Consider the following 27,102-nt stretch of genomic DNA (forward strand, 5'->3'; position numbering starts at 1 on the left):
GACTATAGCCAAGAGAACATTATAGTTGAAAGGTCTAAGAAAGCTCAAGCCATGCTCTGGATTGTTAGAGGATTCAGACTTGTTGAGTTCCTCAGGCAGGACAAATCCAAGGAGAAACCTTGTGGGAGGTAAGAAGTGAGAATATGTCTAGAAAGGAGAATGTCAGAGTTTAGACCCCTTCTCCACACCAGACAGAAAGAGGAAGAACAAAACCATAATGGTGAGGGACTGTTGCCACCCCTGAATTAGCCGTTGCAGCTTCAGGCATGCTGTTGTGGGAAGAAAAGAGAAGAGGATACAAAGATTCCAAACATTATCAAGATTGTGTAACCAGAGGTGGACTAGCAGACCTTATATAGAGTACTGAATTCTTAGTGTTAGGAAAACAGAATGCAGGGTATCCTGCTGTGCCTTTCTCAGCCTCTCCTCACACTCTCTCCAGAAAGTCTGATAAGCAAACACTTGTTTTTTGAAAGTTTGTCTGAGAGGCAGCTAGATGGCTCAGTGGATAGAGAGTCAGACCTGGATCTGGGAGGCCCTAGATTCAAATGTGACCTCAGACTTTTCCCAGCTGTGTGCCCGGGATAAGTCACTTAACCCCCCATTGGCTAGCCCTTACCACTGTTGTGCCTGAGAACCAAAACACAGAACTGATCGTAAGACAAAATGTAAGAGTAAAAAAAAATGTATCTGCTTTCTGCTTTGCCATTTATTTTGAATGGAATTGTTTTCTGTAAGAAAACAGGTTTATATATGCCCTCAGAGTAATTGCTACTGACAGAGAGAGAAGGGCAAATGTATGATAAAATACCCAGGGAGAAAGAATGTAGGTTTTGTTCCTTCTGGGAGCTCAAGTACCTGGAACTAGGGGACTTAGAGCAACAAAAGAGATTTTTATTGGTTCATTTTTTTGTAGTTTCCCTAAAACAGAGAAAGACTAAGTGTATACAGATAAGAATTTATTAAGCACCGACTATGTGCTAGACACTGTGCTAAGCCCTAGGGATACAAAGGAATGCAAAAACCTAGGGGAGCTAGGTGATTCAGTGGATAGAAAGCCAGGACTGGAGATAGGAGGTCCTGGGTTCAAATGTGACCTCAGATACTTCTTAGCTATAGGACCCTGGGCAAGTCACTTAACCCTAATTGCCTAGGCCTTACCACCCTTCTGCCTTGGGACTGATACTCTCAGTATTGATTCTAAGACTGAAGGTTAAAAAAAATCCCCACTTTCAAGAAACTCACAAACAAGGGGCAGCTGAGTAGCTCAGTGAATTGAGAGCCAGGCCTAGAGATGGGAGGTCCTAGATTCAAATCTGACCTCAGACACTCCCTAGCTGTGTGACCCTGGGCAAGTCACTTGACCCCCCATTGCCTACCCTTACCACTCTTCTGCCTTGGAGCCAATACACAGTATTGACTCCAAGACAGAAGGTAAGGGTTTAAAAAAAAGAAACTCACAATCTAAGAAGGGAGACAACATGCAAATAAATATGTACAAAATGATATATTGAGGACAAATTGGAGATACTCTTAGAGGGAAGAAGCATGAAACGGGACTGAGAAAAACCTTCTTATGGAAGGCAGGACTTTAGTTGAGACTTGAAGGAAGCCAGGGACGCCAGGAGGCAAAGATGAGAAGGGAGACATTCCAGGCAAGAGGGGACTGCTAGTGAATCCAGGGTTGTTAAAGTTGGCAGAGTAACAAGAAATACAACAAGCACGTTTCACCACCAGCCCTAAACTCACCCAACCCAACAGATCTAGAAAATGCATTAAACCAAATCCTGATGGGTAAATCCAAGAAAAAAGTCACAATGATTCATTTTTTTTTTCAGTCTGAGATTGATAGAGAGAGAAAAAGAAGTCTGTGGATAGTGGGGATGGATCTGGCCAGGAGTTTGCTTTGCCCCAATGAGTATTCCAGCACCTAAGGACAGAAAGAAGACCCAAGCCACGTACCAGGATGAGAAAAGGTCCATTATCAGGCACGTAGGCTTTGTGTGGAATTCCATAACTAATGCTAACCAGAATCTTTATGGTCCAGTTTTGGGTCAGGGATCCAGGACAGATTACTGTAGCCAGGAATGATGTTCCGGTATAAGTAGTGCTCACACGCCCAAGGCTATGTCTTGAACATGGAATAAGTTCAGAAGCAAAGAGTAGCTGTATGACTCAGACCCAAGGAGCAAGGCAGAGTCTCATTTCCAACTTCTAGACCAATCCAGTTTTCTAGAAGACAAAGCATATAGACTTACTGTTAAGAATATAACTTACCCTGGGGGCAGCTGGGTAGCTCAGTGGAGTGAGAGTCAGGCCTAGAGACAGGAGGTCCTAGGTTCAAACCCAGCCTCAGCCACTTCCCAGCTGTGTGACCCTGGGCAAGTCACTTGACCCCCATTGCCCACCCTTACCACTCTTCCACCTATGAGACAATACACCGAATCACAAGGGTTTAAAAAAATTTTTTTTTTGAAAAAAAAAAAAAGAATATAACTTACCCAACTGAGTATAATCTTTTTATTTTTATTTTTTTTTAATTTTAAACATTTATTAATATTCATTTTTAACATGGCTACATGATTCATGCTCCTACTTTCCCCCTCACCCCCCGCATTGAGTATAATCTTACAGGTGGAAAAATGGATTTTTAATGAAATAGAGGATTTCCAAACATTCCTTATCAAAAGATCAAAGCAATATAGAAACTTTGAATTGCAAACACAGCAGTCAAGAGAAACAAAGAATGGTAAACATGAATAAACAATCATTAGGAACTAAACAAGGATCAAATGCTTGTTATAATATAGAGAGATGATATATTTCTCTTCTGAACCCTATTGCCAATTATGAGTTATAATGGGAATCTAATTAGACAGAAGTCCTTGGAAGTGATTCTGTTATGTCTTTTTTTTTATCTTAAAAGAAGAATGGAAAAGGAGGGAGGGAAAGGAGAATACATTAAAGAAGAGGAAGAGAAAGAAAAATTAGGGGACATTATCTCACATAGATTTCATAAGCTATAAGTCTATATAAGTCTATACCAATAAGAAGGAAAGGATTAGGGGATATAATGCAGGATTTATGTAAGTGGAGAAGTCAAAGGAAATGTGTCAAAGAGAGGTGGCTCCAACCAAGGTTCAGGTTTGCTATATTTTTTACTATTTTCCATCTTTATTATCTATTAAGGAGGAAAAGAAATCTTCCCAACTTTACCTCATGCTTCTCTTAGTTGCTTACAGTTTTGTTTTTAGAGACAAGTTAGGTGGAGTCAAGTATGGAGTATTTTCCTTAGGAAGACCTGAGTTCAAATCCAGAATCAGACATCTTTTATGTGACTCCAAGCAAGTCATCTAAGTTCTCTGAGCTTTCATTTCCTCATCTATTAAATAGGTATAACAACAGCACCTACCTCCCTGGGTTGTTGTAAGGATCAAATGAAACAATTTGTGTAAAGTTATGCTGCAAATCTTGAAGTGCTATACAAAAATGTTAGCTATTGTTTTTTACTATGGTAACATTTAGCATTCATGTAGTGCTTTACATATGTTATTTCATTTAGTTAAAGGGGATAGACATTTAATGACTTTCCTTATTTCTACAAATTGTTTTCCAGAAAGATTGAACTAAGTCCCACTATAGATCCTTCAACAATAAGTCATTCCATTGTTGCCAGTTTTATGGCTGTGAGGTGAAACTGGAGAGTTGTTTTAATTTGCATTTCCCATGAGTGATATTTAATGTTCTTAAATTTTTTTGTTGATATCTTTTGTTTTTATGTGGCCTAAATTTCCTCTTATGCTCTTTTCCACTCCCAGAGAGTCATCTCTTATAACAAAGAATGTTTTTTTTTTAAATTTTTTTTTTTTTTAATTTTAAACCCTTAACTTCTGTGTGTATTGACTTATAGGTGGAAAATTGGTAAGGGTAGGCAATGGGGGTCAAGTGACTTTGCCCAGGGTCACACAGCTGGGAAGTGTCTGAGGCCGGATTTGAACCTAGGACCTCCCATCTCTAGGCCTGGCTCTCAATCCACTGAGCTACCCAGCTGCCCCCCACAACAAAGAATGTTTTTTAAGAGGAAGAGAAAACCTTCCCAACAAAACCAACCAACACTTTAAAAAAAATAACCCTTACCTTCCATCTTGGGATCAATATTGTGTATTGGTTCCAAGATAGAAAAGCAGTAAGGGTTAGGCAATGAGGTCAAGTGACTTGCCCAGGGTCACAGTTCTAGGAAGTGTCTGAGGTCACATTTGAACCCAGGACCTCCCATCTCTAGCTCTCAATCCACTGAGCTACTTAGCTGCCCCGCAACAAACACATTTTAAAAGATCTTACATTGTAAAACAATGTTCCAAAACTGTGGAACTTACCTTCAAAAAGAACACTTTCTTATTTCTATTTTTTGGGGGGGACAAGGTAGGTCTTTATCATTTTATATCATTTAGTTGTTTGGGGAGTGTTTATTTTTTATTTTTCCACTGTTATAACCATTATGTTTATTATTTTCTTGACTCTGCTTACTTCACTTTGCATCAGTTTACTAAAGCTTTTCCTTGCTTCTCTCTGTTCATCATGTTATATAGCACAGCATTTGTCTACCACATTTTCTTTAGCCTTTCCCCAAACAATGAGCACGTATTTTGTTTCTAGATCTTTGCTACCACAAAGATATGGCTATAAACATTTTATCATACATTGGATCTTAATTTTTGTCAATGACCTCCTTGTATGTGCCTGAGGTGGAAATTCTGGGTTAAAAGGTATGCTTTTTGTAATTGCACAACTCCAAGTTGCTTCTCAGAATGTTTATACCAATTCATAGTTTCCCCAACAATTCATCCACATGCCTATCCTCTAACATTGACTATACCCTGTCTTTTCCAATTTGCTGGGTGTGAAGTGTAATCTGAACGTTACTTTGATTTGTAGTTCCGTTATAAATTATTTGGAACATTCTTTCACATGGCTATTTATAATTTTCAGTTCTTCTTTTGAGAGTTGTTTGTTCATATCTTTTTACTTATTTATTAAGGAATGGCTTTTAGTCTTACATATTTCTGTAAGAGTTGTCTATCTTGGGTATCAAACCTTTTCAGGCATATTTGATGTAATGATTTTTTTCCCCATTTGTCTGCTCCCCTTCTTATCCTAGTTGTGTTACTTTTGTTTATGCAAAAGTCTTTTAATTTACTGTAATCAAAATTATCTGTGTTTTGTGTGCATGTGTATCCCCTGTTTGGTTGCAAATTCATCCTTTTCCCCTAGCTGTGAAAGGTATATGATCTGCTTATTTTCTTTTTTATGGTATGATCTTTTTTTTTTTTTTTAAACCCTTGTACTTCGGTGTATTTTCTCATAGGTGGAAGAGTGGTAAGGGTGGGCAATGGGGGTCAAGTGACTTGCCCAGGGTCACACAGCTGGAAGTGGCTGAGGCCGGGTTTGAACCTAGGACCTCCTGTCTCTAGGCCTGACTCTCACTCCACTGAGCTACCCAGCTGCCCCTATGGTATGATCTTTAATAGTCAGGTCATATTAATTCATTGTTAGTGGAGTTGTGAAATGTTTCAACTATTCCAGAGAGTTATTTGGAGTAAATTTAGAGTAAAATTTTCACAAAATGATTAATATGGAAATATATTTTATATGATTGCACATGTGTAATCTATATCAGGTTGCTTGCCATCTCAGAGAGGAGTGAGGGAGGAAGAGAATTTGGACCTCAACATTTTTTTAATATTAAAAACTATTTTTCATGTAATTAGGGGAATAATAAAGTGTTATTAAAATATATTCAGGTCATGTATCTGAATTTGATTATTTAATATTTTTTCCTTTTGTAGTCTATTCCACTTTTCTAATTTTTAACCAGTTCCAAATGGTTCTAATGAATATTGCTTATAATATAACTAAAGGCTGGAATTTCTTTTTCCCTTTTTATTCCCATTTCCTTCCATTATCTCTCTGGATATTCTAGATCTTTTGTGTTGTTTGTATTGTTTTGCTTTGCTTTGTAAAGTTTCTCTTTGGTACTTTGTTTTATTATACAGCACTAAATTTGTAAATTAATTTTGGTAATAGTATAATTTTTATTATATTGGTACAGTCCAGCCATGAATACTGATGTTGCTCAAGCTATTGAAGTCTTTCTTTATTTTTTTTTTTTTAAAAAGCACGACAAGGAAGGCATCTTTGCTTTCTTCCTATATTTATTGGGACATTTTTTGGTGTTTTCCCATTGTAGATAATGCTTGCTCTTGGTTTCAGAGAGATACCTTTTATCATATTAAAAAAGATTCCACTAGGCCTATACTTCTTAGCCTTTTTTAAAAAAAAAAAGCATAAATGAGTATCATATTTTGTCAAGGACTTTTTTTCTGCATTAATTGAAAAAGTTTTGTGACTGAATTTTTTACATGATTAATAATGTTAATTTCTTTTCTAATGTTATGATTATCTTTACATCTCTGGTATAAATTTAAGTTAATCATAATGTGTGATTTTGGGGATACATTTCTGTAGTCTTTTTTCACTAGTGATATTGATCTGTAATTCTTTGTTTTATCCTTACTCTAATGTCCTTTTTGTCATATTATTGTTGATAGTTCAGAATTCTTCTGAAAACTGTTTGTTCCTATCCTTTGATCACTGAGGAATGGCTCCAGGTCTTAGATATTTGTGTAAATTAACTATGTATTTTGAATATTACATTTTTATTAGTTATTGTATATAAGGGGTTTTTTTCCCCTCTCCTCAAAAGTTTATCTTATTCTAAATATTGATTTCATTGGTGCAAAAGGTTTTAGATTTTAAATATTTGAAACTATTTTCTCTTTTATGCTTTTCTTTATCCCAATTGGTTAAAAATTTTCTTCTTAGAGTTGTGAAGGGTACAATCTTTTATTTTTCTTTAAATTTTTGGATTTTTAAGTGTCCTTTTACATTTAGGTTGATATCACATGTGGTAAATGGAGTAAAAGACTGGCTTAAACATAATTTGTGTCAAACTGTGTTCCAGTTTTTCCCATAGTTCTTGTTGAAATGGGACTTCTTCCTCATGTAGTTTGTCTTTGAGTTTATTCAAAGACTAGGTTGATTTTAGGTCTTATTTATCTAGACTATTTTATGGATATGCTTTTCAATTTTTTAGTTAGTACCAAAGAATTTTAATGCTTACTGCTTTATAATATAAAATCTGGTATCATTAGGTCCCTAACATTCCTGCTTCTCTTTCTTTTTCTTTTTTTGCTTGATATTCTAGACTTTATCTGCAAAAGAATTTTATCATTTTTTATGATTTTATAAAATAACCCATTGGTTGTTTGCTTGGCATGACATTACATTTATACATTAATATAAGTAGTGTTGTCATTTTTAGAATATTTACATTTATTTAAGTATTTTCTTTTTGTAATAATTTTATTGTTGTATTTCCATAAGTTCTGAATTTGTCATTCTAGGTAAATTACTGGATATTTATACATAGATTTTTCTATATTCCTTGTCATTTAAAAATGATGGAACTAAAGCTAGACATAGCCATTTAGTGATTAGGAAAATCTCAAACAAGTCATCTTCAAGTCTATAATTTGTAGTATTTTTGAACAAGAAAAATTTTCATGATATGATAAAACATAGTTAGAGATCTTAGGGCAAAGTAAAAGTTCAATGAAAGTTTGCTTAATGAAAATGAGCAATAGTCACTTAAATTAAGGTACATTATAGGAGAACAATTATTTAAAAACCATTCTGCTCTCCTTTCCCACTAGTCAACAAGGTGAAATAAAGAAGAGAAATTTTTATTAATTGAAGTAATTCTTATTATTCTGTAAATTCCTTTAGAGCAGGTAATGAACTCAACTAGATTGAGGTGTTTTCCTAGTTCTAAATCTGTTTACCACCCATAATCCATTTTCTGGGATGTCAGCTTTCATTCTGAACTTTTTTTTTTTTAAACAAATTTTCCTTAAAGAAAATTGTTAGGCTTTAAATTAGGATAATTTTAAGATTCTTTCTTAATGTTTCTAAATTTGGGGGTCAGGGTGGTGAGACTTTAGTCTTCTTCTAGAACATAAAATTAGAAATCACTAGGTGTTTTTTGGGGTTTGCTTGAAAGTACATACTAAATTAATTCTGAAAGCTTTTCCTCTTGTCCACAATTCCCTCTAAACCTCCTGTTCTCTTTGGTTCATTAAGAAAAATGATCAATTGAACCTTCTTCCTTTAGCTTTTATTTTTGCATCACTGTTGATGACCCTCTTCCTTCTTACCCCAATAAAAAAAATGCCTACTCTTACAACAAATCTTGTCACATGTTATTTGTGATAGTCAGTCTAAAAAGGTATGTCTCATTCCACATACCCTTTTGTTAAGAGGTGGAAAACATGCTTCATCTTCATTTCTTTGGGGTTATGGTTGAACAGTACAGTGATCAGAGTGCTTGAATCTTTGGAGTTGTTTTTCTTTGCCATATTGTGGTCTTCGTGTCAGTTTTTTTCTGCTCCCTTTACATTACTTCAGTCAAATTTTCACAGGGGTTTTTCCAAACTGTTCTCTTTCATCATTTCTTATGGTACAATAATAATATAGCATTATGCTAATGTAATATAGTATGTTCAGGTGTTCCCCAACTGATGGGAGTCCACCTCGTTTCTAGGTTTTTGCTGCAACAAAATGTGTTCCTTTGAAAATTTTTGTACACATCATCCACTTTCTCTGATCTTTCTGGGTACAGGCATAGTAGGACTATTTCTGACTAAAGGCTATGCAAAATCTTGTGACCATTGGCATGTAGTTCCAATTGCTTTCGAGTATGGCTGGACCATTTTGGTTCAAGAAAAGTACACAGGTGTGCCTGTTTCTCATAGCCCCTTTGACAATGATCATTTTTCTTCTTTATCATATGTTCTGATGGACATGAGAAAGAACCTCAGAACTGTTTTAATTTGCACTTTTCTTATTATTTGTGATTTGATAGATTTTTCCATATAGTTGTTATTTTGCTTTTTTCTTTTAGAATTCATATTCATATTCTTTGAGAATTACCAGTTCATAACTATTGAGGAGTTGCTATTTTAACTTTAAATAGCCATAACTATTGGTTCCTGTTGCTACAGAATTTTACATCAATTCCGTATATGTCTTGGATAATAGACCTTTAACAGACAAACAGGGAAAAATCTATTGTTAGGTTTTTTTTTCTGATTTTAGCTGTATTGATTTTTGTTTGTGAAAATTTTATCAATTTTATGTATTCAAAATTACTTATGTTATCTCTAATAAACCTTTCTGTCCCTTGTTTGATCAAGTATTCTTCCTTTATCCATAGTTGTGAAATGTATTTCCTTCCATTTCCCTCTAATTTTCTTATGATATGACCTCATAGATCTAGGAAAGAAGAAAGTAAGGAAGGAAACAAGGAGGAAAGGAAGGGAAGGGAAAGAGGGAAGGAAGACTAGGGAAACTATCATTTATCAGGCACCTTCTATATGCCACACTCTGTTAAACATTTTGTCTTCATAACACATGGATTTGCCCAGGATCACATAGCTAGTGAACGTTTGAGGAAGGATTTAGACTCAGGTCTTCCTGACTCTAGGCTTCCATCTATTGTCCCACTTAGCTGCCTCTAGGTCATATATACACTTGGAACTTCTTGTAGCATATCATGTGAGATATTGATTTAGATATAATTTCTAGAAACTTTTTCAATTTTTCCCAATTATGGTTGATGATTCATTCTTATTCCTGTCATTGGAATCCAGATATTTAGGCAACACTATACTATTGTTTCTTCAGATATTTTATTTTTTCTTTTCTATTTTTTTTAAACCCTTACCTTCTATCTTGGAATCAATACTATACTATGTATTGATTCCAAGGCAGAAGAGCGGTAAGGGCTAGGCAATAGGGGTTAAGTGATTTGCCCAGGGTCGCACAGCTAAGAAGTGTCTGAGGACAGATTTGAATCTAGGACCTCCCATCTCTAGGCCTGCCTCTCAATCCATTGAGTCACCCAACTTTTCTATTTTTTAACCAGTACCAAAAAAGAATTTTAGTGATTATTGCTTTGTGCTATAGCATGAGATTGGGTACTTTTGGGCCCCCTCTTTTCCACTTTTAAAAAAATTGTATTCTTTGAGATTTTTTATCTTTTTATTCCCCAGTGTATCCTGTTATTTTTTCTGGCTCCAAAAAGAAACACTTTGGTGAACTGTTATGGCACTGAATAAGTAAATTTATTTGGGCACTATTGTCATATTGTTTCATTGGCAAGGCCCAACCACAAGCAATTAGGTCTGTATTACACTAAGTGTTAAATGGTTATTCATATAATTTCCTTGTCTTGTCAATGGACTCTCAAATATTTTATAAATGCCAGGATTATTTTGAATGCAATTTAACTTTTAAATCCATCTTGCTGGGTTCTGAGATAATATACTGATAGGCTAATGATGTGAGTTTATTAGTATCCTGCTATTTTGCTGAAGTTATTGTTTTAATTCATTTTATATTTATTTCTAGGATTTTTAAAGTGGACCATGCTATCATCTTCAAAGAACAATACTTCTATTTCTTTTTTGCTCACATTCTCCTATTTTCTCTTTCTTGTCTTAATATAATTAGCATGTCTAGAACCACATCAAATAATGGTGAAAATGAAAATCTTTGCTTTAACTTTGATCTTAATGGAGAGCACATTAATTTTTCTTTCCCTATATAATGCTGGTTCTTAGTTTTGTTGTCTATTATCTGACTATTCATGACCTTATTTGGGATTTTCTTGGCAAAGATGTAGGAGTGGTTTGCCATTTCCTTCTCTAGCTCACTTTACTGATGAGGGAACTGAGGCAAACAGGGTTAAGCAACTTGCCAAGGCCACATGTCTGTGGTCAGATTTGAATCCAGGAAGGTGAGTCTTCCTGACTACAGACCTAGCATTCTGTGCCACTTTGCTCCTATTTACTATAATAAATTAAGATTTATTCTTATTTTTTAAACCCTTACCTTCCGCCTTGGAATCATTATTTTGTATTGAAGGCAGAAGAGAGGTAAGGGCTAGATAATTGGGGTTAAGTGACTTGCCTAGGGTCACACAGCTAGGAAGTGTCTGAGGCTAGATTAAAAAAAATTTAACAGAAGTGGTTGTTATATTTTGTCAAAAGCTTCTTCTTCATTTGTTGATATAATCATGTAATTTTATTAGTTTTCCAAGTATTAAACTATCTATGGATTTCTGGAATAATTTCTAACTTTTCTAATGTCTTATTCAGATCCTTAACTTCTTGTTTAGAACTTGTTATATTTGTGTAGATCTGAAAAGGGTATATCAATGTTCCCAATCATTATAATTTGTTGCCTATTTTCCCTCTAATTCAATAATTTTTCCTTTAACTACTTAGATATAATACCACTCAGTGCACATATATATATTAAGTATAGGTATTATTTTATTTTATATGGTAGCTTTAAGTAGTTTTCTAATTTATCTCTCTTTTATAATTTCTATTTTTACTTTTGCCTTGTCTAAGCTAATGTTTTTCCTGCTATTTAGAATTTACCTGAAGCATAATATATTTTGCTCTAAGCCTCCATTTTAATTTTGTATAAATTTTTACATTTCAGGTGTGTGTGTTTTTGTAAACAATTTCTTGAATGTTGCTTTCCAACCCTTTCTACTATCTTTTTCCATTTTATGAGTGAGTTCATCCCATTTATGTTCATAGTTATGATGGTTAATTTTGTATTTAACTCTCTCATATCTTCTTATACTTTCCCCTCTCTTTTTTCACTTTCCCTCTTTAGAAAGAAGAAAAACTGTAATGAAGCTATAGGAATATGATCATCACTAGTAATCCACAACTGAAACAATATTTCCACTCAGCTACCTTCCCTCCCTTTCTTTTGTGCAGATCCAGACACAGATCTGTGGTTCATAAAATTCTTTTTTTCTGATTCCCTCATTACAACCTGGAGTTAAAGTTTGTTTTACCTTTTGGATATTCTTGTCTCTTAAACCTCCTCCCCTGCCTGTTAACTGTTGAATTAAATGTATTAATGTACTAATTTCTTTGTGTGCATGTGTTTAACCCTACTCAGTCCAGTTTAGGTAATAGTTAGCTTCATTAGATGCCATTTCCTTCACTCCGTTCTCCATGTTCATGTTCTCTTCTTCTTGTAGACATAATTATGAGACAGTAATTTCTACCTTCTCCTTCGTGTCTTTCCTTACCTGACATCTTAGAATCAATACTGTATGTTGATTCTAAGGCAGAAAAGTCATAAGGCAATGGGAGTTAAATGACTTGCCCAGGGTCATACAGCTAGGAAGTATCTGAGTCTAGATTTGAACCCAGGACCTCTCATCCCCATGCCTGGCTTTCAATCCACCATGCCACCCAGCTGCCCCTAGGATAAATTATTCTTTACTGTAAACCTTAAACTTCTGCTTTGGGGAATATTGTGTTATAGTATAGTGGTTGTAGCTAGTCTTAGGTGATCCTGGGCATATTTCCTTGTTACTTAACTTCAATCTTTCTGGCTGCTTGCAGTATTTTTCTTTGACCTTGAAATTCTAGATTTTGACTGTGACATTCTTGAGATTTTTCACTCTGGCTTTTTTTACAAGAAGTGACAGATGGATTTTTTTTTTTACTTTGCCCTCTAATGCCCTCCAATAAACTGGGGCATTTTCATTTATTACTTATTAGAATAGAATATCAAAACTCATTTTTTAAAATTATACATTTCAAGGAGACTGATAATTCTGAAGCTGCCTTGAATTTTTTTTAGGTCAGTTATTTTGGATAGTAGATACCTTCCATTTCCTTCTATTCTTTTCAAATTTTTGACTTTGTTCTAAAATTTCTTGTTGGCTGGCATGCTGATATGCCTCAAAGAGACATCGACTTCTGTTTAGTCTATTCTAATTTATGGTATGTTCATGACTTTGAGTAAAGTTTTTCATCTTCTAAGTTATTTATTCTTCCTCCAGAACTCTTATTTCACTTTTTTCCTCTAGTTTCATTTCATCTAGGTATTCTTATAGTCTTTTTAAGTAGGGTTTTTTTTTTTAAATATCTAAGACTCTGCTTCTATTTATTGTGGAGTTTCTTCTACTTAAAGTTTTCTTTTGGAATGTTTTTGATCCATATTTTATTATTTTCTTCTCTTTACCCTCTCTTTGATTTTCGATTTTCAATTTTATTCGATCAGTCTGCCCTGTCCCACACTCTTTGATGTGGTAGTCAGCTCCAGTTTCCTCCTGATCTCAATTTCCTGGTCTCCTGCTGTTTTGCCTCCCATCTATCTGGACTCAGAGTGCAAGTAGGCCAGAGCTCTGAGGCTGGCTATCCCCAATCAGGATACTGCTATGATTCTCCATTCCACTCAGACCTTCCTTCTTTGGATTGTTTCTGTAGTCTTTCTGTCTGTTCACCTGAACTTGTGTTGGATTTCCTGGTGGGATCCCTTCCAGTGCTGTGGATTTGAATTACATTTTTGTGTAGTCTTGGTCTAAGAAAAGGAGCTTACTAATCTTTCTCTTTGGATTTCTTCCATTGTTCAAACTGGTCCTATTTTTAGATTATTGATGGAGTATATGGTAGAGGTTTTGACTAGTCTTTCATGCCACTATCTTAACTGGAATTCTCTTTTCTGGATTTTTCTAAATAAATTATGTCATTATGTCACCTGAAAAAGGGTCCATGTTGGTATTCTATTTACCAACATTTATACAATACCTTTCTTTTCCTCTCCTGAACATAGCTAGCATTTCTAGAATTGAAATAGAGAGAGCTTTATCACTATATTTACTGAGAAAGGTTCTAGTGTTTCTCTACTATAAATAATACTAGTTTTTTTAAAATAATGGTTGACATTGGTAGAGAACAGGGGTCATATTATAGCAGTTTAAATGAATTGTTGGGAGTTTTTATGATTTGTGCTTAATATACATAAAGTGCAAGATCATGGACTTTTGCCTTAAAGCTGTTCCCAATAGAGTATAGTGAACAGAGAATGACTTAGTATTAAAAATTTTCATTCCCTGGTGTCTTAATCCCTGGGCTCAAAGTCATTTATAAATCAGTTTCTATAAAATGGAGATAATAGTATTCATTTTTTAGGGGGCAGTGAGGTAGTTCAGTGTATTGAGAGCCAGGCTTAGAGATGGGAGGTTCTGGGTTTAAATATGATCTAAGAAACTTTCTAGCTATAGGCTCCTGGGCAAGTCACTTAATCTACATTGCCTAGCTCTTACTACTCTTCTGCCTTGGAACCAAAACAGAGTATTAATTCTAAGATGGAAGGTCAATTTTTTTTTGATTAATAAATCATGGTTCTAATGACTTCCTATTGCCTATGAATAAAGCCAAAATTGTTTTACCTGATATTTAAGGACTTCTACAACATGGCATCCCAACTTTTCAATCTGATTTCATACTGCTTTGCTTCTTCCAAAGTGGAGAGCCATCATGTCCTGCATATTTCCTGTGCTTTTTCTGTCACTTTCTTTTTGGTCATATCATTCCTTATTCCCACAATGCCCTCCTTCTCCAGTCTGCTCTCTTTATGAAATCTTACCCATGCTTCAAGGCTCAATTCAGAGGCTGACTTCTCTATGAAACATTCTTTGATATCCCAGTAGGAAGTTACTTTTTCTTCTTCCAAACTCTGATTATTATTATTGCTAGAATTTATATAGTTCTTTAAGGTTTGCAAAGTACTTTACAAATATTATCTCATTTTATCTTCATAACAAGCTTGGAACATACATTTTTATTATTAGCCTTAGTTAAGAGACAAGGAAACTATGGTAGAGATTAAGTGACCTGCCCAAGGGTCATGAAACCAGTAAGTATCTGAAGTAAAATTTGAATTCAAGTGTTCTTGACTCCAGAACCACAGTACTATTCACTATACTACCTACCTGTCTATTGTATTAATTTTTATATTATTTGTACCTCTCTGCCTTTTATTCCATCCTGTTCTGCACTACAATTACCTTATATTATTATAAACATAATATATCAGTTTATATGTATTACATATTCTCTTTTAGGAGTATGTTCATCTAACATATCCCCCTTGCTAGATTTTAAGTTCCATGATAGCAGAGGAAGTTTTATACTACTTTGTGTTTCTCCAAGCTTCTATCACATGCATCCACATAAGTCTTTCTTTATGTGTTTTATGATTTTTCCCCCTCTATCTTACCTTGCTTTTAAAAATGATTGCTTGACAGTTATTTGGGAGTAAAAGCAAAAGCAAAACATTTTATTCTAATCCTGAATTAATCTTCCCATAGATTTGTTACAGCTGTCCTAAAAAGTCCTGGGGTGGGGGGAAGTGCTACATGGCAGTAATGATGTCCTGTGTTTTTCCTCTTTGAAGCATATCACAAACATTAAATAATTAATATGAATAGCCCTTGGGATATGTGATTTGCAAAGCACTTTGGGGTCCTATGGTAAAGGCACTACAGAATGAGAAGTGCTAATATTAAGGAACCTTCTGCTCCCTGATTCCCCATCAGGAACCACTAAAACAACCCATGGGAAGATCAGGACTGCTGGGACAGTATATGCTTGTCTCATACTCCCACCTTTCCTTCTCTCTACTGAAATTACTGATTTAATGGCTGCTGTGGTTTGGCACTCTGGTTGTCCCCAATGGTTTACTTATGAAAATTCTGAGAATTCGTTGAGCGTGGGGAAAGCCATTAGAACGTCTGGAAACTGCGAGGAAAAGAATACTTTGAATCCCAGTTAGTTATAAGGCAAGGAAAATGCTGCACTTTTCATGGAAAGTATCATTCTGAGCTGTACTGGAATTTAAACAATTGACCAGGTAGATAAATGTGTGGAGAGGACTCCAAAGCTTCTTCTCAGGGAGGAAAAATGCAGTCAAAAGGGAATGGTCTTCCCACCTTCTTCACTGCAAAAAATTCTGCCTGACTCATATCCCTACCAGTTTCCTGAAGTTATTGGAACCACTTCTCTTACCATAGAAACCCTGACACAATATAACATCTACTGGTCCAGGCCCCCTTCTCCATTTATCGACTCTTCTTTCCCACATCCATCCTCTTCAGTCTCTCTATCATTGCCCCCTCTTCTCGCATCTGCCCCCTTCGTCCACTCCCACTCTGTCTCTTGGTCGCCCTTTTCCTATCCCCGCCCTTCTTAAATTAGACAGCCTCCTGGCTCAGGACCAGAGCATCTCGGTTCCTCCGCCCACCTGCTCAGTCCTCCTCCCTGCTCCTACTCCCCGTCCCCCTTCCTTAGCTTTCCTCCCTCCTTCCTTCCTTCCCTCTCCTCCTTCCTCCGCACGTGTCCCCGAGGACCTCCCGGGCCTCCCCCCTCCTCCCGTCCCAGTCTTAGGGTGGGGGTGGGGTGGGGGGTGGGGGGCCCAGGGACCAAGACTCCCTGCCTGGTGGCACGCGCCGCCAGCTCCCCTGCTGCATCCGCTTTCCCATTGGCTGTTGGGGTCGGGGCGCTCCCTCCCCGGCTCTCCATTGGCTGGAGCCGCCGCGGTCCTCTCCGCGCAAGCAGCCGCTGACATCACGCCGAACCTGGCTGTGGCGGCGGCGGCAGCGGCGCCCCCTTCCTTCCCGCAGCCCCTTGGGCTCGGCCGAGGCCCCTCCGCTGTGCCGGGCGGAGGATGGTGCGAGGCGCCCCGAGGGCTCCCAGTCGCCAGCACCTCAGATCCTCGGCACAGCCACCCTGCAGCACCGGGCTCCGTCTGAGGGGCCAAGGCTGAGGTTGGGCGGGCAGCGCGGGCGCCGGGGGTAAGGAGGGACCGGGGCCGGGCCCCGAGTGGAGGCTCCTGCGGCCATGGGGGCCCTGACCAGCAGGCAGCACGCGGGCGTGGAGGAGGTGGACATCCCGTCCAATTCTGTGTACCGCTACCCGCCCAAGTCCGGTGAGAGCATAGGGGAGCCGGGGGCTGGGCAGGGGCTGGGGCGGAGCTGGGTGTGACCTCTGCAGGCAGCTGGGGGCATGGAAGGGGCGCGGGGTGGAGGAGGGAATTCTAGGACCAGGGTGGGTAGGAGAAAACAAGGGACCGGACTTTAGAGGTGCTGAACACCCCCACTTCAGGCTCTTCTTAAGATGGGGTGATCAAGATGCGGAGAGGTGGGGGCGAGCTCTTCCATCAAGGTTTAGGATGGTGGGTCCCCCAGGGTCGAGGTGGAGTACTGGTCAGGGTTGTCTTCTATCTGACAGTGCCATTAAACAGTGATGATTTGCAGAAACTGGAGCTGGGTTCGTGCAGTTGATTTTAGTGAACGAAGAATCAGCTGCATCGAGGTTTATCACCCTGCATTGAATGGGATGCTAAGCCAATGCCTCCCAGTCCCCTATTTTCCCCCTACTTCAGGCCCCTCATCATCCCCTCATTTCCTTCTCTCTTATGATGGGTTTAAGGCGATGCATTCCTCCGTAGAGACGGCGGCTACCTAGTGCTATGCAAGTCAGTATCTCTACATGTAGGCTCCCTAGTGATGATTAAAGTGGCACAGGTTTGGGCTAGTTTTATTCTGAAAAATCTACTTACCGGCCGAAGGAGAGAGGTAGGACACAATTCGCAAGGCAAAGCATTTTCAAGAGACTGTTTGTTAGGAGAAGTAAGCAAAAAAAAAAACTCCTAAAAATATTTGTGTTATCCATGAACATCAAAACCACTCTGAGTGGCCTTACACAGTGTGGTCACCTTTGTAGTAATGAAGAGGGAGTGGCCAAAAGGCATGCAAATTGTACAAATTCAAGTAGAGTACTATATTTGTTCCAAAAGGCAATTGATCAGTTGACATTATTTTAAGTTAGAGGCCTGAAGATCATAGAAATATCCTTGGTTCCTTGAAGAATAGGTGGGCAAGAGCCATACTTTATGAGCTCAGGGTCCCCATAATCTTCAAGGACCAGAATTGCTACCACTTTTCTTTTGGCTGAGGACTAGCTGGGACTCTTGGTGCTAGTCATGGTCCAAGATGTTCTCTTTTTCGGTTGAATAGAGACATATTGAATTAAAGACATGGAAGAGCCAGTTTTTCGGCAATATGTCCAGTTTCTGCGTGGTGAGGGCAGGGACCAGACAATGAACCTGCATCCCTGTGGAGTGTTTTGGCAAAGCTCTAATCCTCTCTGCCTTTGTGCCAGAGAATCCTTGCAGAGATGAATATTGTTAGCAGAGAGCTGTTTTAGTCAAGGTGCAACTGTAGGTCAATGATATGCTAACAAACTTCTGGCTAATTACCTCTTTTCATAAAGAAGTATACCTCTTAGATTTGGAGGTATGTATTTTTTTTTCTTTAGATAGAACATCTGGATTTTGTGTGTTGAAACACCTGTGATTTTTTTTTTTAATTCACTTCTATTGCTAGAAATGATTTGCTGAACTTTGAGTTGATTCCTCAGGGGAATCACTAAGTTACACATGGGAGACTGAAATTATATATATGTAAGGCCTTGAAAGCAGAACATGCATTCTGTTATTATTTGGGAGCTAAAATAGTTTCTGAGTAAATATGCCATGAATAATATACATATTAATTTTGGAGTGGTAACATGAAAAAGGATACTTTAACTGTTATGAGCCTTGATTTAGATAGTCCAGGGGTTCAGGTTCAAAAATGGACTAAAGGATGGCACTCAAAGACATGCTAACATTTAACAGCAGGAAATTACTTAGCTATAGTATAGAAAAGATATTCAGCAGAAATACAGCATCAGTTTATTTGGGTGCAATGTCTCTGCCTTTTTGTTGACCATGCAAATACGCTGGTTAGAAATGTGTGGCAAGCCTGAGGGAAGAGCTTATGACTTCTCTGGCTTTTGTACTTAATCCACTAGGAAACTATGTCAGTGAGTAGAACCTTAGGTCAATTAAGTACAGTAGGGTAGTTTTATTACTTTTAGGGAAAAACTAACTTAGCTTATGTGATGGAGACCTTAGATTTTTACTCCTACCATATCTCACCCCTTGGTGGCAAGATACTAAAAGTATTCCAGAAGATTTTCCACTACTTAAGTGACTATTATTGAGAAACCCTGACATCAGGGATGCAAAGCCTAGGAGAGACAGCATTCAATGAGGAAAAGAAAAAAACAAAAGATACAAAGATAACCAGCAATGTAATGGCCTCTTGAAAGTGTGAAATAGTGTGGAAGATTATGAAGATCAGAATCCTAAGTTTCACCTCCCCTTTTCAGAAAGACAGAGTCCTGGATCTGGTCCATGTGGTAGGTGATACTAAATCTTTATAGCTCACAGTAGGGCTTTTTTTTTTTTTTTAACCCTTACCTTCTGCCGCAGAAGGTAAGGGTTAAAAAAAAAAATTGGTTCCAAGGCAGAAGAGTTGTAAGGCTAGGCAATAGGGGTTAAGTGACTTGCCCAGGTTCACACAGCTAGGACCTTCTATTTCTAGGCCTGGCTCTCAATCCACTGAGCTACCCAGCTGTCCCCCACAGTAGGGCTTTTGATGTGATAATGGCAAGAGAAGCACCAAGAAGATCAAGACAATATAGTCACCAATCCATATCATGGGTCAGGATCATTTGTCATTTGTATTAAGGTAATCACGAGGCCACATTACAACCCTTGCAGGTAGCCTATTGCAGTGCCAGAGACAATACCAAAACTTGCTTTTATTCTGGACCAGGCTTAAAGGAGGCTAGCTACAGTGATTCAGACTCAGGATTGGAATATAGTGTTAGATATGTGGACCATAAAATTCAATAAGAGTGATTTTACAAATAACAAAGGATATTTCCTAAGGTTAAAAAGATGGCAATTCAGATAAAATGGTTATTTCTTCTCTTCTCACCCCCACTAAAACACCATTCATTTTCATTCTCCATAGTAATGACCAACAGTAGGTCAGAAAGGTATTCTTGCAGTACAGAGGATATTCAATTAAAATCCTTGACACTAACTACCCATTGGCTGAGCCTTGTATACCTCAGTTGGGGCAAGTAAGCCAAATGACCTTCTGCCCTCTTAGAAGATCATTGCAATCTACCCAACCAAATGCCATTCCAACAAACCTTATCCTCCATACTCTGCCCCAAATCTCCAATCCCACTAACCAGGACCTCTACCTCCCTGGGAGTTCAGAGGGGAAAGATACCAAATCTTTGTTCTTTTAGAGCAGGAGTCAATAAATTCGGGCCCACAGACCAAATGTGGCCTACAGGCTATAGTTCGCTGACCTCTACTTTAGAGGCCTTTGCTATACAGTTTCATCTTTTCCCACTGTTGTCAGAAAGAAATGCACCATACCCTGGGTGTGATCCTGGGCAGGTCATTCAACCCCAAATGCATAGCTCTTATTGCTCTTCTGCCTTGGATCTGATGTATAGTATTAATTCTAAATTCTGAAGGTAAAGGTTTTATTTTTTATTTTCATTTTTTTAAACCCTTAACTTTTGTGTATTGGCTCCTATTGGAAGAGTGGTAAGGGTGGGCAATGGAGGTCAAGTGACTTGCCCAGGGTCACACAGCTGGGAAGTGTCTGAGGCCGGATTTGGACCTAGGACCTCCCATCTCTAGGCCTGACTTTCAATCCACTGAGCTACCCAGCTGCCCCCTGAAGGTAAAGGTTTTAGAAAGAAATGCACCTTGCAAGAACTTTACCCCTTGGTCTTCAAACCCCATCCCTGAGAAGGAGTTGTTCATTCACTACTGGGTTCTATATTATCAGCAATCTGGAAGAGCCTTATTAATTTCAGATTATGGTAAACAAAGGGGTTCAGTGGACCTGCCTATTCCGGGGACCTCTCCATTGCCCACTGTGCTTTTACCAACACTGCTTATCTATTCTGGGACCTATGAACTCTGTGGCGACTGCCTCTCTGTGTTAGGTTGTGAGAACTATGCCATTGTGCCAGGACCTGAATGCTACTATCATAACTAGCACTATTCTCTGGGGCAAGGGCCTAGAAATACCTTGTGCCAAGCCCTGCATGCTGCAGTGGTCATTACTTCCCTTCCCCAAGTGTCTTGTCCTCATACTGAGACTTTACTACTTGCTCCCAGTGCCATGGTCTGAAAGTTACTTCTTCTGGGTGATCTTCCACATTGCTGAGATTAGGAATAGTTACTCCACCAGATGGTGCAGGCCACGACAAGGAATTCTAGACAGCCAGACCAGGGCTCTTTTTTCTGTCAGTGGTCATCCTTTCTGGCCACAGAAGGAATAAATGAAAGAAGGAAGGAAAGAAGGAAAAAAATCTTTTTTTCATTAGCCAGCTCTTACTAAAGGCCCTAGGAACTATTGATGTCTTAACTAACAATGCTGCTACCAAGACTAGGAATTTCCATCTCAGGATTGTTCACCTGTGCTCAGAGAAAGAGGAAAAAAAATCAAATAAGACAGTCAGGAACTCCTTGAGGCCAGCACAGGTGCTTTAGTCTCTAGGTGCTAGCAGTTGCCATTTTTATAAGAGTGGGAAAAAGGTATCCAGTGCTTGCACTAGGGCTCACTGAGCTAGGGGTCCCTTACCTATTCCTCACTTGGCTTCCCAAGGAGAAAAGGAGTTACATTTCACAATAACTAGAGCAAAGCTGTGTCTCTTTAAACTCATAAAGGCACCCCCCCTTCAATTAACCAGGAGGATTAAGCACTATTCTTTCAAGTGCCTCTCCCAGTGCCTAGCACCATACAATTTCAACAGGGAGTACATGTGGCACAATTCCCAGTGACCTCCCAATTACTAGACAAAAAGTCCCCAAAGCCACTCATTCAGCACAGTTCTTAGACAATCCCCAAACTCCAGTCTTTAGGGAGAACCAAAGCCTACCACAGCATTTGGGCCTGGATATCACTGTCATTCCCAAATACCAAAAACGTGCAAATTCAACTAACAACACTTAACAATATATATCATTTTTTTAGGGCATAGTTCTTAAAGATGTAGAACTCATTTGTATTTGTCTCTAGAATGCTTATAGACAGTTTGCTTTCTCATTCCCACAGGTCAGTGTGGGGGTGCCTCATGAAATATGACTGGCACAACTAGAAGCAGTGCTTGAACCATGAAAGCCACAGGGTACAGGGTTTTTGAATAAGGACCTCTAATCATGCATGACTCCCCTTCCTCTGAGTCACTCTTTTTCCACTGTTGGCAATTGGGGCGGGGCCTTATTCAGGCCAGTCTGATGGTTCAGGGTCAGATACAGAATGAAATGAGACACTCAAGGACTATCTAGCAGTTTACAAAAGGAAATTTATTCAGCTACAGCATGAAAGAATAGTTACAAGACATCTGGGGCAGCTAGGTAGCACAGTGGATAGAGAGAGCCAGACCTGGAATCCAGAGGATGTGGATTCAAATCTGACCTCAGATACTTCCTAGCTGTGACCCTGGGCAGGTCACTTAACCCTGCTTATTTAGCCCTTGTCCTTCTGTCTTAGAATTGTCACTAATACAGAAAGCAAAGGTTAAAGAAAATACAGCATCAACTCATTTGGGCACAGCATCCCTGCCTCCATGCTGGACATGCTGGCCCAAACTGTGTCAGGCCACTGAGAAACACTTGATTTTTCCTTTAGCATTTTGTACTTGGACCACTAGTCAGCTGTGTCAAGACCCAGGAGCTTACTTAGTTCTCTGTGCCAATGAAGCCTCAAGAATAGTTTCAGTATTTTCTAAGGGAAAAGTAGCTTAGCTTATAAACCAGGGACCTTGTATGTTACTTCTACCACACTTGTTTGGTTCTGCCTCTAACTATCAGCTCTTTGGGGTTTGTTTAATTGCAGGAGTCACTTGAGGAGAAAGCTATATAATTAGACAAGTGGGTATAATTATGTATAGAAGTAGACTATAAAACTGAATTTCTTATGGCAAGTAGGCAAAAATCCTGTGTACTTATAAGAAAAATGTGTGTATACATTCATATCTATTTTAGGCCTGGCAATTAAAACCACTGCTTATCTTGTGCTTATTAGTATGACTTCACCTTTTTGCCTTCAGCATGACTTTTGACCTGTCTTTACAAAAGTTTCTTCTTTAGTTGGAACTTCTTCATCACAGTCCATTGCTTATAGTTGGCTGAGGCAGATGTTTGTTGAATGAAGGAAATGAAATGAATGAATCATGCAGGACTTGGGAAATGGTACAAACTGTGACTGAACTTAGCCAAATTCCTTTGTTGAAGAGTCTGACCTGAAGTACTATGATATCTTCACATTCTGGACCTGATAATAGAATGAGTGAATTTTTCTTAAGTTCAGTGGCATTTCAGGATTCCCAAAGACAAAAGGCGGCATAACATTGCAAGTCTGGGGGATGGTTAGTGCAAAGGCACCAGGGAGATGGGAGATGGAGTATGTGTGAGATAATAACAAAAAGACTAGTATGACTAGGTTGTAGAAGGATATAATATACAAGAATATTGCAAAAGTAGGAAGGATCCAAGTTGTGAAGAATTTTAAATTCCAGAGAGAAGAATTTATATTTGATCATAAAAGTAATAAAGAGCCACCGGAATTTATTTTGGAGACAGATGACATGATTAGATATTCACTTTAGAAAAATAACTTTGGAAGCTGTGTGGAGAATAGATTAGAGAAGGAAGAGATCTAGACAAGGAGGCAGTTGCAGGGGCCTACTTAACAGGTGATGAAGATCTGAACTGGCTGGTGGCTTGTATGAAGGAAGAAGAGACAGATAGATGCAGGAGAGGCAGAGAGAGAAACAAGATTGACAACTAATTGGACCTCTCATGTGAGTGCGAGTAAGGTATCAAAATTGACCCAGAGGTTACAAACTTGGGTGACTGGAAGAAAGTTGTTACTTTCAATAGTAAAAGGAGAGGGGCAGTTAGGGCTCATTGGGTAGAAATCCAGGCCTGTAGATGGGAGATCCTGGGTTCAAATGTGGCCTGAGATATTTCATAGCTTTGTGACCTGGGCAAGGTACTCCACTCCAGTTGCCTAGCCCCTACCTCTTTTTTGCCTTGGAACCAATACTTAAGTTTTGATTCTAAGACAGAAGGTAAGGGTTAAAAAAGAAAGAAACGGTAAAAGGAGAGGTGGGCTTTGTGGGAGGGGATTTGGGTTTGAGGTAGCTACAGAACTTCCAGTTGGAAATGTGTAATACATAGTTGGTGAGACAGGAAAACACTCAGGAGAAAGACGAAGTCTGGATGCATAGATCTGGGAATTTTAATTATAAAAATGTAAAAGGCAGCCTGTGGTAGGGAGAATTTGGCAGTGAAGTCATTTAAATTAAATAAATTTAAATAGATATATTTACTTATATACATTTTACATCTTTGTTAAGAATTTCATGAAAATATGCATAAAGTAATTATTGAAGAAGCAGACAGGATGGTGGGAGTTAAGTTTCTTCAGCATTTTCTAAGATAACGCAGAAAGCAGATTATAGCATTATTCTATTTGACTGTGGCTCTCTTTATTTTTGACCACGAAGCCTGTTGATATCATTATAGCTAGCTAACTTTGCTTTGTTTTATTGTTTGAGTACATTTTACAGGCCCTCTTGTTGCTAAAAGCTTATATGTACTTTAACAAAGTCATAGCTTTGCTGAGTGGATCCTTTTTATTCAGGCATGTCCAACTTTGATAAGAGAATCTAGATGATCACATGTTATCAGGTCATGTTGTGTCTACCTAAGAAGAATTGGAGAATAGACTACAAGGATAATTGAAATGAATTTTAATTTTCAATTTAGAAAAAGGTAGTGCTTTTCTCTACATATCCTTGAGTCTCTTCACCTTTTGTTTTTTGGAGAAGATAAGGTACTAATATTATATGAGATTTAAGTGTATAAGACTACAACCTAGTTTGCTGAAGAGCAAACATGAGATAGGAACTTGTGCTTGCCTAGGGGAATGATATTAAAATAACAAGGATGATTATTCTAGTGTCCTAGATAATCATTCCTTGGTACATGGAACAAATGCTCATCTGGCATCTTTGACTTCTAAATGAGATCATTGTCTTCTCCTCCTTTCCTGAGCAAAAGTCAGCCTGCTCTGAATCAGGTATGTATCTCCTGTCTTGCTAAAAGGATCAAAACTTCTTCACATATCTCTGTTCTACTCACTGCTGTCATTATTCACACCAGACAAGGCTTTGGTGACTGCCTGACTTTCCTTGTTTTTGATCAAATGAAAGGGCACGCATAAAAGAGTGTATGAGTGAGTGTGTGTATGTCTGTCTCTCTGTCTGTCTCTGTGGGAAAACATGATTAGAAGGTAAACAGCTCAAAGGAACACTAGCTACTTTGGTTGTAGCTAAAGTTAGACCCTTGTCAGTACCTCTGTTTCCTTAGCTTTTTTTCCTCCAACTGAGCCAATTTAGTGCCAAGTAACAAGCATGGAATTCCATCAGTTTTGAGGACCACCATCTTGCTTTTACATCCTGCTAGAACACTTTTGGAGGAGTGGGGCTGGGGAAAGAACATGTAGAAATCAGACATGACCTTACTCCACCCAGTGGTACTTCCTTTTGCAAGGGACGAGATGAAGAATGAACTTCTCTTGTTTTCCTTTCTTTCCTGAAGCCTCTAAAGCCAAGTTCATAGAAATGTCACCAAAATGATGAATTTTTGAAAAGCATCTGCTTGAACCTCCTGTCTCCATAGCAACTCTGTCTAGGCAGGGAGCCCCAAAAGCTCCTCCCTCTGGTCAGGAATTGTGAAGTCCCTTGTAAAAAAAGTGAGTTAAGGTATACTTGAAATTTGTAATTACACAGCATAAGCAAAAAAGTAAATATTAGCACTTTAAAATAACAAGGATAATTGTCCCAATGTCCCAATCATTCCATGGTTAATGGAACAAATGCAATAGATGCTCATTAACAATACATGTAACAAACCCTTTGACCCAGCAATACTGTTACTAGGTCAGTACCCCAAAAGAATTCAAAGGAAAAGGACTCATATGCACAAAAATATTTTATAGTAGTTCTTTCTATGATGGCAAAGAATTGGAAACTGAGAGAATGCCCAATAATTTGGGAATGGCTAAACAAATTGTAGTATAAAATTGTGATGGAATACTATTGTGCCTGGGAGAAATGATAAAGAGGGTGGTTTCAGAAAAACCTGGGAAGACTTATCTGAGCAGCAACAAAGAGAAGCGAGCAAAACTGGGCGAACAATATACACAGCAATATCGTAATGATAATCAACTATGAAAGACAGCTACTCTGATGAGTACAAATGATCCTTTAACAATTCCAAAGGTCACACAGCTCATAAATGTCTGAGGTTAGATTTGAATTCAGGAAGATGAGTCTTTCTTGTTCCAGGCCTGGCACTCTATCTGTGCCACCCAGTTGCCCATGATTTATATGCACCATATATATGTATGATGTATATTGTATTTCTTGCTTTCTCAGTGGGTGGGGAAGGGTTGGAAAGAGAGAGATTTGGAATTGAAAATAAAAATTAAAAACCACCCACTAAACAGGCAATAAACATAGCACAACAAAAAGTATTGCATACAGGCTTCTTCAGTGACTAAATATCTAAGTTACATGCAGGACATATCTCATTCATATCCTAAGAGTACATGAGTATCTATATAGGATTTAAGCAAATAATTTTTTTTAAAATGAGAGCTGAACAAAAACATGGTGGGTCCTAGCATTGGACCCAAGGGCTGCACTTTGTCTATCTATCTTCTGTATAGCTAAAGTTTTTTTTTTTAATTTTTTTTTAAACCCTTGTACTTCTTCGGTGCATTGTCTCATAGGTGGAAGATTGGTAAGGTGGCCAATGGGGGTCATGTGACTTGCCCAGGGTCACACAGCTGGGAAGTGGCTGAGGCCGGGTTTGAACCTAGGACCTCCTGTCTCTAGGCCTGACTCTCACTCCACTGAGCTACCCAGCAGCCCCTGTATAGCTAAAGTTTTAAGCAAAAAAGGAATTGCCTTTAGGTTCAGTCATCTCATTCTTTCTGAACTAAGGGTCTCTTCAGTTCCAGATGAGGTTATTCAGTAAGTGTACAAGATGTCTGTTTTATGATAAGCATCACATTCAGAGCCAGTACAAGTTTCAGGTGATTTTTGTATAATTAATAGTTGGTCTCCTTTCCCCAGTCTGCTGAGCTAAGAGTTTTTTTTTTCT

General features: G+C 38.3%; 1 protein-coding gene across 3 annotated transcripts in view; it reads left to right on the top strand.

The window, feature by feature from the left end:
- Nucleotides 1-16,838: 16,838 nt before the first annotated feature.
- The window catches only part of RNF157 (ring finger protein 157), a 150,224-nt gene continuing 139,960 nt past the window's right edge, over nucleotides 16,839-27,102 (top strand). For all 3 annotated transcript variants that reach the window (XM_044676992.1, XM_044676994.1, XM_044676993.1), the window contains exon 1: nucleotides 16,839-16,926. In XM_044676992.1, the coding sequence (XP_044532927.1) occupies nucleotides 16,839-16,926 (88 nt within the window). The remainder of the gene's footprint in view (nucleotides 16,927-27,102) is intronic.

The sequence above is a fragment of the Gracilinanus agilis genome, chromosome 4, assembly GCF_016433145.1.
Source record: "Gracilinanus agilis isolate LMUSP501 chromosome 4, AgileGrace, whole genome shotgun sequence".
NCBI classification, from domain to species: Eukaryota; Metazoa; Chordata; class Mammalia; order Didelphimorphia; family Didelphidae; genus Gracilinanus; species Gracilinanus agilis.